The sequence below is a fragment of the Maniola hyperantus genome, chromosome 28 (assembly GCF_902806685.2).
Source record: "Maniola hyperantus chromosome 28, iAphHyp1.2, whole genome shotgun sequence".
Classification (NCBI taxonomy): domain Eukaryota; kingdom Metazoa; phylum Arthropoda; class Insecta; order Lepidoptera; family Nymphalidae; genus Maniola; species Maniola hyperantus.
Window position 1 is genome coordinate 2,467,013 of NC_048563.1, and position 20,356 is coordinate 2,487,368.

The 20,356-nt window shown below is 38.2% G+C and overlaps 1 protein-coding gene and 1 long non-coding RNA gene across 4 annotated transcripts in view; one reads left to right on the forward strand and one right to left on the reverse strand.

Moving 5' to 3' along the window:
• larp (La related protein) overlaps positions 1–20,356 on the forward strand; it is a 104,781-nt gene that overhangs the window by 42,728 nt on the left and 41,697 nt on the right. For all 3 annotated transcript variants that reach the window (XM_034983166.2, XM_034983167.2, XM_034983168.2), the window contains exons 4-7: positions 6,674–6,790; positions 8,864–8,981; positions 10,513–10,626; positions 11,447–11,616. In XM_034983166.2, the coding sequence (XP_034839057.1) occupies positions 6,674–6,790; positions 8,864–8,981; positions 10,513–10,626; positions 11,447–11,616 (519 nt within the window). The remainder of the gene's footprint in view (positions 1–6,673; positions 6,791–8,863; positions 8,982–10,512; positions 10,627–11,446; positions 11,617–20,356) is intronic.
• Positions 14,239–16,149, reverse strand: LOC138404462 (uncharacterized). The gene is made up of 3 exons (XR_011238390.1): positions 15,573–16,149; positions 14,491–14,627; positions 14,239–14,401 (listed from the first exon to the last, which is right to left on the reverse strand). It is a non-coding gene; the product is annotated as an uncharacterized lncRNA (long non-coding RNA).

Below are 20,356 nucleotides of genomic sequence, written 5' to 3' on the forward strand. Positions count from 1 at the left end.
CAGTCCTTGGACTATACAAAAACATTTGTTGCTTCCCACATCCAATGATGTGCCAACAACCTTCCTTTTTAAATAAATACCAAAACATTTTTCCACAATAAAATATAAAAATCCAAAAAGATCGTAAATAAAAACATAAAGGTAGGTATCAAAAACTAAAATGTCAAAAAATACCACAAAAATAATTTACATTAAAAAGATCGTCAAAGAAGTAATCAATATCAAAAATAGTTAAACACTTCAAACATCAAAAACGTCAAAAAATCAAAAGTATTATTCAAACAAAACAACAAAATACGGCATTAAAAATATTAAACACAAGTGGGTAGTCAATAATCTCTAAATTCCAATATTCTAAATTTAAGTTTCAGGTTTAACCATAGTCCACCACGCTGGCCAAGTGTGGATTGGCAGCTCCATTACATCACATTACATAACGGTGGGTATATATAAAAAAACAATGACATCAAACAATCAGTAGCTACTAGACTTAGCGGCATAGCAACAGGATAAGACATCAGCAGCCTAACCTATCCTTATATAAAAACTACAAAAATAAACTCCAACAAAATTTCTTAATTATTGTAGGTAGGTATCACAAATCTTTCATCTCTACGTTTCGCGAGTGAGAACTCCGATGCAAAGTCAATAGCAAATTTACAAAAATGGCCACGCTAATCGCGTTTCTGATCAATGAATCATCAATATTTAACGAATGATGCAATATGTATTTCTGTATTGTTCTTAATTTGAAACAAAATTACAACAAAAAAAATTTTTTTTTTTCTTTTTTTTTTTGGTTCTTTTTTTTCCTTCTTTTCTCTCTGTCATTATGTAACACATAAATAAATTATATACATCTATTCGGCCAACCTGAAAAGTACTTCGTTCTCGAAGTACTTACATAGGAAATGCCTCAAGAACATAACTAAAAAAAAAAGTAAGATGACTCATCACTCGTAAAACAATATTCAATGATTCAATGTCAACATCGCTATCATATAAATTACGAATATACGGCTAGACGTCAGACGTAAATTAAAATAGAACACAAATTAATCATCAGTAAATATTTACTGACAAACTTGCTTTAGTTTTTCACCGCTCGGTCAGTCTGACATTTAACCACATTTTATAATTTTCAAACTACAAACCTAGGTGCGATTAGATAATGTTACTAATGAACCGTATACAAAAAAAAAGACATAACCTGTGTCAAGTCTAACCTATTGTAATCGTATGATCATTTACTTAATAAAAATTTCATACCAGCTAACTACCTGCAAATTTTCAACATTAATTTTCGTAATACCGATTTGTGTTATTAGCTGGGACATCATGCGATTAAACACCTTCAAACATTAATCTGAGTCATTGAAACAGAACATCTATACTGAATACAAAATTACCCACAATTTTTTTATTTATTTAGTACCCACATCTTTATTACTATAATACAATTAGTTTTAAAACAAATAAAATGACGGCAGGTACTATGAAACTGTGTTACTACATTACACAGAGTACTAATAGGTCCATGATTACGCAATAAAACTTTCTAAGGCCTACCTGCCTGAAAAAATAGTCTTGCAAAAACTTTTTTTTTTTTTTTTTTTTTTTTTTTCACTTTCACAACACTTTGAACAAAATAAGCTTCCATACCGATTTAGGGTATCCAATGTCCATTGTAGTACCTCTCGTGGACGTCAGTCATCACAACGCCTGTTGCAACATCTTTGATGGCTTTTCACAAAGCCATCCGAAATGGCCGGTATTTCTGAAACTTGTACAAACTGCATTAGAAAAGGCACAATTCAGCCATCATATCGTATCCCACTTCTGATGCTAGATTAGCCTCAGAAGTATAGAGACAATAGAGTCAGGAATCAACCTACTGAGAGTCTAGACCTTAGTTCGTTATCAATAAGCTAGGGCGTGGTTGTAGGTAGGAGACAAAATAAAAGATTGTATAAGGAAATAAACTGTTTTATTCAGGGAAAAACTCCCTCCAAATCAAAGTTTATCTTTACCATTACTTATTGCTTTATCATTAAATAATTTATTATTTCCTTTAAGAAAAATCTACCGCCAGTTCGTAAAAAGCATATTATCTACCGAGAGAAAGAACTGGCAAGAAAAAACTCGGTGGTGTCTATTTTGAAATACCAATTACACATTTGAACAATACATAAATCAACATACATAGTACAACAATAGAGATATAAAATCAACAATATTCGTACCTGTAGGTATGTCACAGCTTCTTCTTAAAAATAGGAAAATTAATGATGTCTACCGTCAAAGCAGAGCCATTTATAGCCCTTTGGCTACCCTTTCCATAAGTATAATGATACCATATAAAACTCAAATTCAATAGAGTCGACAATAGAGATTAAACTTTAGTTTTAAATTTATACACTTCAAAATTCCACATTATACTCTATTTAAATCTACAATTACTTTACTTCTAAAATATAATAAAATCAATTTCACCATGTAAGACCTTTGGATTAGCTGATATATATTATCTGTTACGTCTGTAGTATTTTGTCTATCATTTTGACGTGCCTCTGTTTACAAATAAAATGTCAATGGTTTAGAATTAATTCTTAAGCAAAATCTAAAGAGTTTAGTAGCAATTTCAAGAAATAAATAGCAACTCTAACCATTTATCTTATACCTGCTAAGGTTATACGCAATAGAGTGTCATCATCATCATCATCAACCGATAGACGTCCACATCTGGACATAGGTCTCTTGCAAATCAGTACCCTTATTATAAATGCGAAAGTGTGTTTGTTTGTTGGTTTGTGCTGCAATCACGTCGCAACGGTGCAACGGATTGACGTCATTTTTTGCATGGGTATAGATAAAGACCTGGAAAGTGACATGGCTACTTTTTATCCCGGAAAATTAAAGAATTCCCACGGGATTTTTAAAAAATCTAATTAGAAGTCGCGGGCTTCAGCTAGTGAATATTTTTAAAAAAAAGTGCGAGTCAGGCTCGCGCAATGAGGGTTCCGTACTACAGTCGTATTTTTTCGACATTTTGCACGATAATTCAAAAACTATGATGCATAAAAATAAATAAAAATCTGTTTTAGAATGTACAGGTGAAGACCTTTCATATGATACCCCACTTGATATAGTCACTCACTTCGAAAGTTGAAAATACTAATTATTAGTTCATGACCACAATTTAATTTTTTTGTGTGATCTAACCCTAAATTCACGGTTTTCAGATTTTTCCCCAAATGTCAGCTATAAGATCTACCTACCTGCCAAATTTCATGATTCTAGGTCAACGGGAAGTACCCTGTAGGTTTCTTGACAGACAGACGGACAGACAGACAGACAGACAGACAGACAACAAAGTGATCCTATAAGGGTTCCGTTTTTCCTTTTGAGGTACGGAACCTTAAAAAGTAGCAATGATACATACATTGACATATTAAAGCTGAACACATAATAATGTAAATGAGCTTGACATTTGGGTGTAGTAGGAAGACATTTAGCTGTACCGGTTTTGATTGAGCAGTTTCCATTTTGTCCGATATTTTACCAGTTTTCGGAATCGTGGCTGTAGGGTATGGTGTTATATTTAAACTGGCAAAGGATTTGAAAGCTCAACCTGTAGGGCGATTGTCTAAAACCTGCATCAATCATTATTACAATCTCAATTGTTCTGATTGGCTGAATTTGTGCCATTCTTGTTGCAACAATGCATTGTGGCCAATAGTGAGCGAGCATTAACCAATCAGAGATGATTGCGATCGTGACATTGTAGCTGTCAAACAACCGCGGTAGAGCCACAGGTTTAAAAAGTGCTATAGACAAGGAAGAGTACAATCATACCTCAATTATTAAGTGATATACTTAGATTTTTTTTAAAGAATATTAGCCAAGTTAATTGCTGACTAATATTCCCCTTTCCCCTCCAATTTAAAGTAAAGCTTGTGCTAGGAGTAGATACGACAATAGTGCAACGGGTGGGATTTGAGCCGGCGACCTTTCGGTTTTCAGTCCGCTCCTTTTACCGTTGAGCTTCGAGGCTCTAAAGATTATGTGGATTTTTATTATTATTGTATGATTTGTAGAAGATTGGGTACCTATACACCCGCGCTCACCCGCACTGGGTAGGCGCGGGGGCTGTGCGGGGCGTTCCTTCCCCGATACGAAGTTTGGAGGTCATCATGCGAAAAGCTTCTCTTTTTAAATACGCCTCTTTAAGCTGTGTCCAGTGTCCACCCCCCTTTTATTGTTCAACCATTGTACAGTGTGACCTAACCATATAAGTAATATCTATATAATAGCCCATAAGTACACATAAATATTGTATCTCAATGCATTCCTTTAATAAATATTAAACTATTCATTATAACATGGGGTTATTCAAGGGGCGGACCAACAAATTCCTAAAAGGCCGGCAACGCATCGGCGGCTCCTCTGGTGCTGCAAATGTCCATGGGCGGCGGTAATCACTTAACATCAGGTGACCCGCCTGCTCGCTTGCTCGCTATATCTATTAAAAAAAAAAAAAAAAAAACTTAAATGAAATAATCACCCTGTACCAGAATTTAAAATACCATACATTAAGTAGTGTGAGTGAGCGTCTTACGCTCGTAGCACGATAACCACACCCTAACTAGGTACTCCGCTTTGCGGTAACGAACTTTTTACTTGCCTACCTACATTCATTTATAATTTTAATAATTGCGTTTTTACCTACTAAATAGTAAGTTTTAAAATATCGTACATTTGGTTCAATGTTGTTAGTTTATAAGTAATTGTTATTTAGCTTTTAATTAGATATTTGTGACGTGTAGATACCTAATGTTAACGGCTTCGGTATACGGAAAAACTGTAAAACCTGTAAATATTTTTTATTATTTTTTATTATTATATCCAAAACCAACGCTCGGGTCGTACGCTCATTTCCGACACCTTGTCCCAACCATCTTTGATTTTGCTCTGACTATTATCTCTCTCTCACTCTCTCTTTCTGCCGCGTACCGTATCATGTCTTGTGTCTGTGGTTGCCACAGTCGGTGTAGAAAATTCTCTTATGATGCCCTCAAATATTAACCTCACAAATTAATATTTATTGATCCATACTTCCATACTAAATGCGAAAGTGTGTCTGTCTGTCTGTCTGCTAGCTTTTCACGGCTCAATCGTTCAACCGATTTTGACGAAATTTGGTACTGAGATAGCTAGTACATCCCGGGGAAGGACATAGGCTACTTTTTATCCCGGAAAATTGAAGTTCCCACAGGATTTTTAAAACCCTAAATCAATGCGGACGAAGTCGCGGGCATCATCTAGTTTTTCTATAAGTACTTTATTTTATCTTTTCAATAGAAAAACGAGCCTTAAAATGTTGCCTCACAAAAAGCATATATAAACTCAGTGCATTGTGAAAAAATTGTTTGTGACCCAAGTGTTGCCATTACGAACGAAGTGTTGCCACACGAACATAACGATGTCGGCATAAGTGTCAGTGTTGCCAGTGGGGAAAATAGAGTGATTATGACAGCCGGTGTGGCCACCAGACGCAAAGGGAGGACCAGAAAAAGTTGGGCCCGGGTCGAGCACGATGGCCAGGTAATAAGTGAAAATAAGTCGAAATAATACTTTACCAAAAATCCAAAAATGTTAAATTATGGCTAAATTATGATGAGCTAAATGCTAATCTAAATATATAAAATGAAAAGGTGACTGACTGACTGATCTATCAGCGCACAGCTCAAACTGTACGGATCGCCGGGCTGAAATTTGGCATGCAGTTAGGCATCCGCTAAGAAAGGATTTTTGAAAATTCAAACCCTAAGCGGGTGAAATAGGGATTTGAAATTTGTGTAGTCCACGCAAGCATATAAGTTAGTCAAGTGCTAAAACTACTAATACTACAACAAATAGTTCTATGACTATTTCGGAACGTATTTTCACGGATTCGGATCGGATGCAGTGCGCTACCGCTCTTAAGAATATGAAAATATAGGGTAAAATAAAAACATGTCAAAATGTAATGCAGGTGGTGTCTAATTGAATTCCTAAGTTTTATAATTTTTATAGTGTTTCACCTACACTTGAAGGAAATTTCTAAATAATTTTAAATACACATCAAAAATTGCTAACCGGCAGGAATCGAACCCGCGTCTCCTGGGATCGCGCCCGAGCGGGCTGTAGCTTAGTGGTTAGAGCGTCGGGCGCGATCGCAGGAGACGCGGGTTCGATTCCTGCCGGTTCGCAATTTTTGATGTGTATTTAAAATTATTTAGAAATTTCCTTCAAGTGTAGGTGAAACACTATAAAAATTATAAAATATAGTAAAAAGCAAGTATGTCATTTCTCGTTCAAAGAGCTGCATTGTAATATGGGCCTTTGAAAGTAGTTTCGATAACTGCAAAAAGATGTCGCTACTAGATGGCAGAAACAGTCGCTTCAGTACTGAGTGAGCATACACATTACAAAATTGAATTCCTAAGGTTTCAAAGTTTACATGATACATCCCGGAAATGAACATAGATTAGGTAGGTGTGGTGGCATCGAGTGAAAATCCTCACGAGATATTAGTGGCGGGCCGTATTGAAATGGTCTGAGGGCCGGATGCGGCCCGCGGGCCGTATCTTTGACATGCCTGATCTAAAACCTGGCTTTTCCTTGTCCACAGGCGTCAGACTTCACAGACACGGGCGACTGGCCGACGTTAGGCGCTGCGGTGGCGGGAGCTAGGTGCCATTCCACGCCGCCTCCTCATGACGACCCCTCCCACCATAACGGAAATGCTGTAAGTATGACGTCATCATTCTACAACCGCACCGCGCGCCACCGCAAGGAATTTTACCCTCACCACCTGTGTGTCTGGTGCACTTCGACCAAAGATAATATATACAAGTAAGATCGCTAACGTCATACATTCATTTAAAGCTTGCGTAAAACTCCTTTAAGTCGCCGGTACCTTGTAGGTCAACTCCTTATAGTGTGATGGCATTATTGTGCAAGCTAAAATGTGAGTTATCGAATTTATTTAGTGCCATCTATCGAACAGCTGATGAAACTCAATTTTATTTAGAGCCAACTCAAATTTTACTCAAATAATAAACGAAATCCAAAATCACAGGCAATCATCAAAGGGTCCGCTATCAAGCGTAGGTCAGCAGTTTGGCATCATCAAAAATCCAGGAGCAAGCACAAGTAATCGGGTTAGCAGAATCTCGGAGGCCATATAGCAGAAACAATTCACAAACGAAATAGGGAAAAGAAATAAAAGCACTCAGAAAATTGTAACACACCGTCAAATTCAACCGTCACCAATCCAAAGGCAAAATAATAATTTTATTTTCAAGTAACAAGTCATTTTGTTACGCCATCTACTGGAATTTTGTAATACTACTTCAGCTATCCAAAGCAAAATGCTATGGATATCGTAAAGTTCAATGAGTCAATAATTAAAATTAAGAATTAACTTTTTCCGATGGTGATGTTGTGAAAATTTTGTATTTTGTTACTAAATATAAATAAATTTGATGAACCAGACAAGTAAAATATGATATTTCGTCAAATCCATAAAAAATATATTTCATACGAACCAAGTGACGCCATCTAGTAATAGTCTTGAACTAGTTACAATTTTAAATAGAGAGTTAGCGATCTGTACTTGTTTAATATATTATCTTTGACTTCGACCGTCCGCTGCGCCAGATCCTTCTTTCCACGCACATGCAAACTGTGGAACCAACTCCCATCGGCGGTGTTCCCACTAGATTACAACATGGGGTTATTCAAGGGGCGGACCAACAAATTCCTAAAAGGCTGGCTGACCCGCCTGCTCGTTTGCTCGCTATCCCTATTAAAAAACATATATATTCACAGAGGTTCAGAGAAAGCTCAGTCACTCAGCGGGCGATGGAGAGAGCTATGTACGGAGTTTCTCTACGTGATCTAATCAGACATGAGGAGATCCGTAGGAGAACTAGAGTAACCGACATAGCTCAACGGGTTGCGAAGCTGAAGTGGCAATGGGCAGGGCACATAGTTCGTACAACCGATAGACGTTGGGGTCCCAAGGTGCTGGAATGGCGAAGACGCAGAGTTGGAAGACCCCCCACTAGGTGGACGGACGACATCAGACGAGTCGCAGGGAGCCGCTGGATTCAGGCGGCGCAAGACCGTGGCGTGTGGAAGTCCCTACAAGAGACCTATGTCCAGCATTGGATGTCTATTGGTTGATGATGATAATGATGATTCACAGAGGACTCTCAGTCAATTTTTTTATTCATTCATCATAGGCACACGCTTGACAACAATCACACCTGATGTAAAGTGATGATATGCCCTAAGATCGGACGCGTTTACCTAGAAAAGGCCTATTCACTCTTGTTTTAAAGGTAATTTGTTGTAATTGGTAGGAAACACAGATCGCGGAAGAGTATTCCAAACCTTAGCCATGAGTTATAGTTCCTCATACGCATGGCTAAGGTTTGGAATACATGACTTCTGTCCCAGGATACAGTGCGACAAGGCTATCCTGGCGCGTGGCGAAAATCGGAACTAACGTTGCCGTCAAGTGTCCCCTTTGTTCTTGTTTGAATATTCTAAGCCTATGTTCTCCAACAGCGCCCCCCCCGTCAATGTCATTTAAGTGCCAAGAGAGCCTTGTCGCACTGTATTTTAAAGTAACTTCTTAGAAAATTTTGATTAAAGGTAATAAAATGACTTTTTATTCACAACTTTCACAAGTACTTTTGAATCGTCGGATGCATCTACCACCAATTTCGTTTGTTAGATTAGATTACCACCACCACCAAAATAGATTGTTCGTGTAGTCCAACTCCTTAATCTTCTGTCTGTTACTTTCCAGGACCAAGAGCGGACACCGCTCGAGGAGCAGCCTCCGAGGGTGGAGAAGGTGGAGGTGACCCACAACCACCAGGCGTACAACGACAAACACGCGCAGCATGACAAGAACAAAGCGGCAGGTGGGTGCCACTCCTGGACCCCCTCATCTTGTTCCTAGCATATTCCCCTTCCCAATGTACATTATTCTCTGACGCGTACTGTAGTTTGCTTTTTAGGGTTCCGTACCTCAAAAGTACAAATGGTACCCTGTCTGTCTGTCTGTCCGTCCGTCAGGAAATTTACAGGGTTACATCACACAAAAAAAAATTGTAGTCATGAACTAATAATTAGTATTTTCAATTATCATAGTAAGATATCATATGGAAGGGCTTCATCTGTAGATTCTAAAACAGATTGTTATTTATTTTTATGAATCATAGTTTTTGATTTATCGTGCAAAATGTTGAAAAAATACGACTGTACTACAGAAGACTCCGTGCGCGAGCCTGACTCGCACTTGGCCGGTTTTTCATTCTTAACTCCCGTTATTTAGGCCTCTTATCTCTTCACAATAGAGATTTTGGGTTACGCAATACGGGTACAGAAAACCTCTTTTTATGACTTTGAAATTGAGTTTTTTTAGACTCAATTATTCTTGTAAAAGAAAACATTTTTTAACGAATTGTCTAAACGGCCACAAAATATCGTTCGATAAAAAAAAGTTTTTATTAGCTCTTAAAATTTATGCTTTAACATAAACTGTTAAGGTTTAACTTTTAATGGAAGGGTCAGATATACTTTCGGTAGCTGGAGTACCCCTAAGCACCCAATAACGAAATCTAAACATCCCGACACCACACAGTCTTGTCTGTGCTACCTCTAGAGTGCTTTTGTAAAGCACGAAGCCAGAAACTCACGAAGGAGATTCTGAATTAAGCATCCCTACGAGCCCGACTGAAGCGAAAAGAGCAAGCATAGCATATACAGGGTGTAACCAGAACGCTGGCAAAAACTTAGCGTTATTGTTATACTGCCTACTACCCGTGGGCATTATTAACATGGCACCTTGCTTGAAAACAACCCCATCTTGTTTTCTCTATCTTTGTGCCTAATTTCATCCAAATTCGTTCAGCTGTTTTGTGGTGTGATTGAGTAACAAACATCCATCTATCCAAATAATAATAAAATAAAATACTTATGTATTTATTTATTTTGCACTCATTTCTTTAAACGTCATTAATTCAGCCAGGTACCGTGTTAATTCGTACGGATTATAAACACAATCCAATACCAATAACCATTTTGTAGTTTTATTGATTTAGTATTTTTCATACCCGCAATGTTTAGCGTGCAAAACTCAGGTTAATGCCCCGCCTACGATGTGGCATTGACTCCGAGTGGCCTACTTACGCAACGTTTGTTGACCTCTAGCGACAATGAGATGTTGTTTTTGCAATGTATCGTAAACTTTTTCAAAATGTAGGGTTTTTTATTTTTTTCGCGTTTTTGTGTGGTATCTTAAATCAGTAATCATCAGTACTATCACCGATCTTCGTTTTTGCCAGCGTTCTGGTTACACCCTGTATGTATAATTTTTAGGTTAGTCGAAGCAAGCCCATGTAAATTATTTATTTCCATAGTACTAATTTTCTTTTCTTGTATCACCCGCAGCAGGCAAAGGGGGCAGCAAATCGGGCAAACACAAATGGGTGCCTCTCGACATCGACGTCAAAGCCGCCCGCCCGCCCAAACATGGACCCCCACATCCGCCCAGACAGGATCATGGTAAGATTCACGCTTTTTTAGGGGTTTGAAATTTCTGAAGTCCATGCGGATGAAGTCGCGGGCTAGTCACTACCCCTATTATAAATGTGAAAGTGTATTTGTTTGTTGGTTTGTCCTTCAATCACGTCGCAACGGATCGACGTGTTTTTATGCATGGATATTGTTTTAGACCAGAAGAGGGACATACGCTACTTTTTATCCCGGAAAATCAGAGTTCCCACGGGATTTTTAAAAACCTAAATGCACGAGTATGAAGTCGTGGGCATCAGGTAATTACTAATAAATAACTCAAGAATCTTTCTGTACAAGATCAAAAAATAGGAGATCCGTGGGGGAACCTGAGTAACCGACATATTATACTTGTTGTCCGCGCCCGGTTGAGACGGCAATCGGGGTATGAGGCGGGGGGGACGCCTCACACACCCGCACGTCACCCGCGCTCGCCCGTACCGGATTAGCACGGGGGCTGTGCGGGCGTGCGAGGCGTTTCCTCCCCGATTGCCATCTCGACCTGTCCCATACTTCTTCTTCTTCGCGCTGGGCTGGTTTCCGCACTTAAACGTTTCCGTCGTTTCTGTCCCATACTTATAGCTCAGCGAGTTGCGAGTTAAACTATTGAACATTGCCACTTCAGTGGCGGGTATAAGTCCTGCAAATTCTTAATGCGCGTGGCCGCCATTTTAGTGACGTCAGCACTAGACTGAAGTTTCGAGCTGATGAAACCAGACGCTTAGTTAAGTTTTTGACCAACACTACTTATCATAATGTCCATCTTTCTAACAATAACCACATACCTGACATATGATTCCGTCTCTTTCAGACACAGTGTCGCTAAACGGCGAGGACTACCGCGCGCGGGGGTCAGCGCGGGGGAGGGGTGCGGTGAGAGCGCGGGGGGCGAGACGCACGACGCCCAGGGCCGCGTCCCTACACCCCCACCCCCATCCGCTGTACCACCACCCCGAGCTGGCGCACCATGATATGCCGCAGGTATGATAGGTGTAACCATTTGTAGGATAGGTGAGAAAGTAACTGGCATAGATGGCGGAAAGTATACGCAGTTTCTGAATCAATAGGATTGACCTAGAATAATATTATGTTGCTAATTTAGTTGAATTAATGTTGACATCTCAATACTAAAACTAGATCATGGAAATAGTTCAAAAGATAAATGGAACATAATTTAGAATATATTTAATCTAGATTTTGGATAATAGTAACAGTAAAATAGCACTTTATCGTCCTATTATAATATACGCTTTGTTCGTTCCACAAAATTATTACTTTACTAATTATATTTCGTGAGGCTATCAAGACAAAGTTGCCAACAGACCTGTACAACTGGTCAAAATATAAGCTTTCAAAATTAGGTATAAGTCCCGCAAATTGCTAATGCGCGTGGCCGCCATTTTAGTAACGTCAGCACTAGACCGAGCACTAGCACTAGAGCTAGCACTAGTTTCGAGCTGATGGTATATTTTTACTTACCTTTCGATGTAAATGAGACATAGTTCCAGCGCAATAGCAATATGCTCCCCATGATTGGATACGACTTTTGTGACTAATTCAGAAAAATCTCAGGCCATAGCCATTTTTTTTTTTGTAATAATTTTATTTTGTTGCATTTTTGTGTTTGTTTTTATTACGGGCAACACACATTGGCTGACTGTGTGCTAAGTCCGTGGCATGGCAACTTTTGTCGCAAGGGTGTGCCATGCCTAAACGCGATCCTCTCCCCTCCCTTTTTTGGGCGTATCATTTGTGTTGCCATTATTTTGAGTATCATATTATCACGGCACGCGCCCGAAAGTAATGTACATCGGCCTTTAGAATGACATTTCGGCTTTGTAGACCGTTGTCTCTGTCAGTCATACCTATATGACGTTTTGTCGGTCTCAACGACAAAGACAGTGCTCTACAAATTTGCTATCTCCTAAAGGTCGATGTACATTACTTTCGGTCGCGTACTATATATTTTTTTTGCTTTTACCCTTCGCAGAAATGTTTCCTATGTTTTATGGGTCTATATTAAAACAAGGGAGGGAGCTTGTTTTGGGACATTTGCTGCTTTTAAAAGCTATCGAGCAATTTTAAATTAGCTTTTTCGAACTTTCGCTGCTTTCTTTTTAGGTCCATGGATTTTGGGTCATATCAAAGGCTTATGTAATGGTTGTCATTTGTTTCCTTTTTTTTCAATAAAATTTAATCGTATAGCACACTTAAGGTGACGCTGGATGCACGTCCGAACTGCTCGGCCCACGTGGGTAACCTGTATGCTATTTCACCTAACATTGTGATAGAAAGAAATAGACTCAGTGATGAGCAGTGTAGCGAGTGCATGCGCTCACACTAGCGTCCGGATATATTGATGATGGCACACAGATAGTTGGACAGATGTCACCGATGAATTTTTGTAAATATATGATTTATGAAGGAACTACTTATTTCAATTATTATTGTATAAGATTTTATGGAAGAGCGGGGTCGCCTGCCACGAGTACTCGTAGCAATACTAAAACAGTTACTGGGATGGTCCCAATTACTACGCACTATGTGAAATTGTTTTACCTACTGAAATAAATATTTTTTAATTTTTTTTTGAATGATAATGATTACCTACTTATCTTTTGATGAATACTATAAAATCTCACTTACATACATACCTATTAGGTAACTACTGCCTCAGCGTGTATAAACAACTCGTATATATTATAGAAATCCATACTTCTATGAAGTGTCTGTCTGTAATTTCGAAATAACTACCGCAAGCTCATAATATTGTTATTTGAACTGTACCATAACAGCTGAATCAAACGTTTTTAAAAACTGTCTGTCTGTCTGTCTGTTTGAACGGGCTAATCTTCGGAACGGCAGAACCTATTTTGACGGGACTTTTACAGACAAGTAGAGGATTAACAAAGGATACTTTTTTAACCGACTTTTAAAAAGGAGTTGTGTTTTTCTACCTATGTACACAGAAATCTCCGAGATTTCTGAACCGATTTGCGTATTTTTTTAATTGATAAAGAAACTTTGCAACATTGTCCTATATAAAATGTCATTTTATATAGGACACACAGGATTTCAACTCCTCAATCCTGATGCTGCAGGGGACATGACCACCAAAACTTATGGGATTTTGAAACTGTCGGTTATAAATTGATATTGGAGGTAGGTACCTATATCTATCAAGTAAAGACTTTATCATTGAACTCGAAGACCCACTTCTCGACCCTGATGCTGTACCTAAGGAATTGCATTGCTAAATCGTGGTGATCCCACGGAATTTTAAATGAATCATCGCCCACGCCCGTTCGGTACCCTCATTCCGCACATTGTTTTGATTAGTCAGTCCACCAATCACAACAAAGCATTCTCCCCTGTCCCCCGCCAACATTTTACGATTTTGTTTTCATGTAAAACCTTGTATATGCGTACTCTAGGAGTTGAATTCTCTGTGCTGGCGGATTACCTATTAGGAACACATGATTACACATTCGTTTGTCTGTGAAAATAACTTTTGTTGCCTACACTTATCTATTAGTAGCGACTAAAAACTATATATACTATCTACTTGTGTATACAAAAGTCAAAATAAATTCCACTTTGATCTCAAAAATGAAAATTTTATTTTTATAAGTAGGAAGTAGGTACAATTCAATTTCCCTCTAAAAGCCCACTACACACATAAACACAATATGTATCATTTTCTGTTTCAACAGTCACATTAGATGTATCATTCGACGCAGAACTATTGAAGCTCTCCATTTCATTTCTGGAATTAATAAACATACAATCAACATAATTATATTGTGAGTATTATCTATATAGAATGTATGCAAAAAACATAGCATAACAACTTACAAGTATGGGATGGTAGACCTTTCAATATTTAGTACAGAATTGAATGTTGCAGTATCATGTTGGATTTCAGTGGTACGTATATTGGGCATATTCATTTTATTTTCCTTGTTTTCTTCTAAAAGGAATGTCTTGAGTCACTAAAATACAACATAATTCAGCATTGACAAATCTGACAACAAATAGTAAATCTCTATATTATATAAAAATGAATCGCTGAATGTGTTGCTGATCGCAAATCTCGAGAACAACTGCACCGATTTCGCTAATTCTTTTTGATAATATTCCTTGAAGTACGGGGATGGTTCTTATGGAGAGAATTTTTTTAAAAAAGTCCTGAAAAAGAATCGACTGTAGGCGGTGCGAAGTTCGTCGGGGCAGCTAGTAACATAATAATTATATTATCCTAATCCTAATCTAAATATTTAAAAGAAAAAGGTGACTGACTGGGTGACTGACTGACTGACTGACTGACTGACTGACTGACTGACTGATCTATCAACGCACAGCTCAAAATACTGGACGGATCGTGCTGAAATTTGGCATGCAGATAGCTATTATGACGCAGGCATCCACTAAGAAGGGATTTTTGAAAATTCAACTCTGGAGGGGGTGAAATAGGGGTTCGAAATTTTGTGTAGCCCACGCGGACGAAGTCGCGAGCATAAGCTAGTCTATAATATAAAAATGAATCACTAAATGTCATCGCAAATCTCGAGAACAGCTGAACCGATTTCGCTAATTCTTTTTTTAAATTAGGTATTCCTTGAAGTACGAGGATGGTTCTTACCGAGAGAAAAATTTAAAAAATTTGAATCGACTGTTAGGCCGTAGGCGGAACGAAGTTCGCCAGGGCAGCTAGTGGAATTATAAATGTGAAAGTGTAGATGTTTGGATGTTTGTTACTCAATCACGCAAAAAAGGCTGAACGGATTTGAATGAAATTTAGAATTCTTAACTGGATTAACACATAGGCTACTTTTTATCCCGGAAAATCAAAGAGTTCCCGCGGGATTTTGAAAAATGTGAAATCCACGCGGGCGAAGTCGCGGGCATTAGCTAGTATCTAAATAATATCAACTTACAAACACAGTGTCAAATTTTCAGAAGCTGGCTCTAAATGGTACGGTGTGATAGCATCATAATCTAATTCAATTCGATTTTTTGCTTTGTCGTTTCCTTGTCAAAGAAAATCCTGTGATCCACTAAAATAGAAGTATAATATATAAGTATTTATTGAAAATAAATAAATGTCATCATCAAATTCACCATCCTGGAGAACCTTGAAAACGACACTCGCGTCTATTTTTTATAAAAAGTGCTGGCCCGCCATCTTAGATTAAAAAATTAATGTCATTATCAAAACCAGCATCCTGGAAACCCTGAAAACGACACCCATTTCTATTTTTTGTGAAAAGTGCATGTCTGCTATTTTGGATTTGAAAATAAATGTCATTATCAAATTCAGCATCCCGGAAAAGTACATATTCAGTCAAATAAAATTCCCCTCGAGTCACATTGTTACTCACGTCGGGTGTGACTCACAGGAATAACCCCGAAAAAGTAATGGCATTATCATCACAAGATAATATTATGGTTTGGAAAGATTCTGATGAATTTTAATAGATCTCCTCTTTGCAAGGGATTTGCTTTTGCGAGTCTAAACCGTTTCTTTTTTCCTCTTCCGCCAATCCATTTTTGTTTCTGTTACATGAAAACTCAAGTATATAATTAAATTGTCTAAGCACACAATATGACCTACATACTTATATTTGAAATGAAATGAAATGAAATGAAATGAAAATCTTTTTGAAAATGTATTTATGTATTTGTAACTAGATGATACACGCGACTTCGTCCGCGAGGATATAGTGGTTTTTTAATCCCGCGAGAACTCTTTCAAAAGCGATCACTATTTCAAATTTCAGCCAAATCCGTCTTGTACTTTTTGCGTGAAAGGGTAACAAACCTATACACACACACACGCAGATACAAAATTTCGCCTTTATAATATAAGTGTGATTTGACAACCCTGACTTTCGGAATTCGGATAAGTCCAAATTATATTTTATTACTAGTTGATGCCCCCAACTTCGTCCGCGTGGAATTAGGTTTTTAAAATCCCGTGGGAACTCTTTGATTTTCCGGGATAAAAAGTAGCCTATGTGTTAATTTAGGGTATACCCTAAATTACACTTTTATCTATCTCCATTCCCAATTTCATCCAAAACCGTTCAGCCGTTTTTGTGTGATTGAGTAACAAACATCCAAACATCCACACACACACATCACTACACCTATTATAAATGTGAAAGTGTGTTTGTTTGTTGGTTCGTTGGTTTGTCCTTCAATCACGTCGCAACAGAGCAACGGATCGAAGTGATTTTTTGCATGGGTATGGTTGACCTGGAGAGTGACATAGGCTACTTTTTATCCCGGAAAATCAAAGAGTTTCCACGGGATTTTTAAAAATCTAATTCCACGCGTACGAAGTCGCGGGCATCACCTCATCATCATCATGATCAACCCATCGCCGGCTCACTACAGAGCAGGGGTCTCCTCTCAGAGTGAGAAGGGTTTTGGCCATAGTCTACCACGCTGGCCATGTGCGGATTGGTAGAATTCACACACCTTTGAGAACATTATGGAGAACTCGGCATGCAGGTTTCCTCACGATGTTTTCCTTTACCGTTAAAGCAAGTGATATTTAATTAATTAAAACGCGTATAACTCCGAAAAGTTAGAGGTGCGTGCCCGGGATCGAACCCCCCGACCTCCGTTTAGAAGGCGGACGTCCTAACCACTAGGCTATCATAGCTTCACCTAGTTTATAATATTAGTAGGATATATGTAAACTACTACCACCAGCTGTCGATACGATGCATTCTAAAATAAATCGACCGACCGACCGACAGACCGACCGGCCAAGTACGAGTCAGACTCGCGCCCCGAGGTTTCCGTACTACAATAGTAAAATGTTTATCTCTAAATCTCTGTTTAGAGATAAGCATTTACAATGTAACTTAATTTATTACTACTATGTAACTAGAATTTCGGTACATATAAAAATGAATCGCTAAATGTGTTGCTGATCGCAAATCTCGAGAACAGCTGAACCGATTTCGCTAATTCTTTTTTTATAATATTCCTTGAAGTACGAATATGGTTCTTACGTAGAGAAAATTTTTAAAAAAATCCTGAAAAAGAATCGACTGTTAGGCGGTACGAAGTTCGCCGGGGCAGCTAGTGAAAAATAAAAATAAATAAATAGGTAAATAGTATTTTTTGACATTTTGCATGATGAATCAAAAACTATTTAGTATGCACTAGATGATGCCCGTAACTTCGTCCGCGTGGATTTAGGTTTTTTAAAAATCCCGTGGGAACTTTGATTTTCCGAGATCAAAAGTCAAAGTCAAATGATTTGTTCAAAATAGGTAATAAATTACTCTTTTCGATTGTCAGTTGTTGGATTTGTAAAATATAGTGGTGATAATTATTTCGCAAACGCTACGAGGGTTCCAAACGTGCCCAAGACTGAGAAGAGCCCACAGCTAACTCAGCCGGGTATTCTTTTTATTATCACCACTTTACAAAATCATAAATTAAACTTATTAGAACTATCACAAAGCCGAGCAACTCATTCCCAAGCTTGCTTATCATTTAAATAATCCTTTACAATGTAATAGGATTTTTTAATTAGTTTACGTTTTATGAAAACTTTGAACTTATGACAGTCACTTTGAACTTATGACAGTCACTTTTTTTTTTAATTTATTTATGTTTTTATATACGTACAATAAATTTTCAAAAATATATTGATTATGCACTGTCATAATTTTAACTTCTCTAAATTTAGTTCTCAGCGACTCTCGTGGTCCCATACTATATATGGCTCGAACAGCCCTTTTCTGCAGCACAAAAATAGAATTTATATCAGCAGCATTACCCCATAATAATTCCGTGGTGCCATCTGAATCAGGGTTTCTACTGAAAACCAGCGCTGTATGTTTTTGTACTTGTGCAAGACAATATGCATTTATGCTGAGTAGGGACCTTTTTTTTGGGTTGTGCCACACATGACATACTTTATTCCGGCGCTTCTTCTACTTGAGGTTTTTTGACTTTATTACTCAAGTATAAGAGGCGCTGGGATAACCTAACCAGTTGGTAACTGGTAATGTGTGGTACAGCTTTAAAAAATAAACGTTTTTCTTTTCTTTCTTTTTCTTTTCTAATAATATGCCATATGACATAATGCTGTGAAAGTAACTAAAATATACTAGTCTCGCCGTTTCTATGTCTGTCAACTGGCGAATCTTTTTTACCGCATTTGCAGCAGAACTGTCTGTTCGATAAGTTATTATATGAGAGCCCCATTGAAGTTTCGCATCTAACGTTATTTCCAGAAAAATAGCGGTATCCACTAAATCTTATTTATCATAAAAGTAGCCTATGTTCTTCCCCGGGATGCAAGCTATTTTTGTACCAAATTTCATCAAAATTGGTTAAATGGATGAGCTGTGAAAAGCTAGCAGACAGACAGACTACGCGTACTAGTACGCGTTGCGTACTTTATTTGTAAGACGGACAGACAGACAGACAACAAACTGATCCTATAAGGGTTCCTTTTTCCTTTTGAGGTACGGAATCCTAATGATCTCTCTTTTGCACTGCATTTAACCTGAATCCAAGAATTTCCGATCCGAAATAGTCGTAAGCAAGACTGTATCGTCACCTACCACCAGGTGAGATTGCAGTCAAGGGCTAACTTGTATCTGAATCAATATTATTATTATTATTTTATTACTTATAATAAAACTGTAACAGGTGAAATTCTGTACATTGAAGATATTTTGAAATTTTTTTTTCGAGGGCACTCTATAATCGATACTGAACCCAAAACTGGATTTTTTTTTCATTTTTGTCTGTCTGTCTGTCTGTCTGTCTGTATCACGGCCGCGCATCACGCTGAAACTACTGAATGGATTCCAATGAAACTTGGTACGATTTGACGTCATACTATGAGGATATAGGATATAGGATACTTTTTATCCCGAAATTCAGCATGGTTCCCTTAGGAGAGGGGTTGAAAGTTAAAATGTATACTGAGCTGTAATTCATTAACGCGTAGTCCGATTTCATTCATTCTTTTTTGTTAGAAACCATACATGTTAAAACTTCAAGTTCCAACTTCTCAACCATCATCATAATAATGACGGGTAGCTTTTGTACTTTTGGATTTCAATCAGCTGTTTTAGGAATAGTTGATGTTGAATTGATATTAAAGGTACGCTTAGAATAAACTATCTCTGGTTTAGGTACCAAGCAACGACTTCATAATTCAACTCGATATCCCAACTCTTCAACCCTGATGATGCAGGGTATTGCACTCCTAAGCCACTGTTGATTGTGAGATAATATTGTAGATGCCAAACATATATACCATTATTGAACTTTAAGTTCCAACTCTTCAATACTGATGCTGCAGGGTACTGCACTCCTATTCTATGGGTTTTAGGAACTGTTGTTGGTGAATTAATATTGTACCATTTACTATTGTACCAAACCACGACTACATGGTTGAACTCCGTTCACAAAAATCCACGCACTCCATCGAAATCCTATTCTATTCCAAACTTATTCGCCAGCGTGACAGGAGTGGAGAAGGCGGATAGGGACGTGTGAGGGGTGCAACGGATCAACGTGATTTTTTCCATCATCATCAGCCTGCGGTCGTCCACTGTTGGACATAGGCTTTCCCTAAAGAGCGCCACCACACCCGGTCCTCAGCCTTCCTCACCTAGCCACTTCCCGCCAGCCTCTGTATATCGTCGGTCCATCGTGCTGGAAGGCGTCCCACACTACG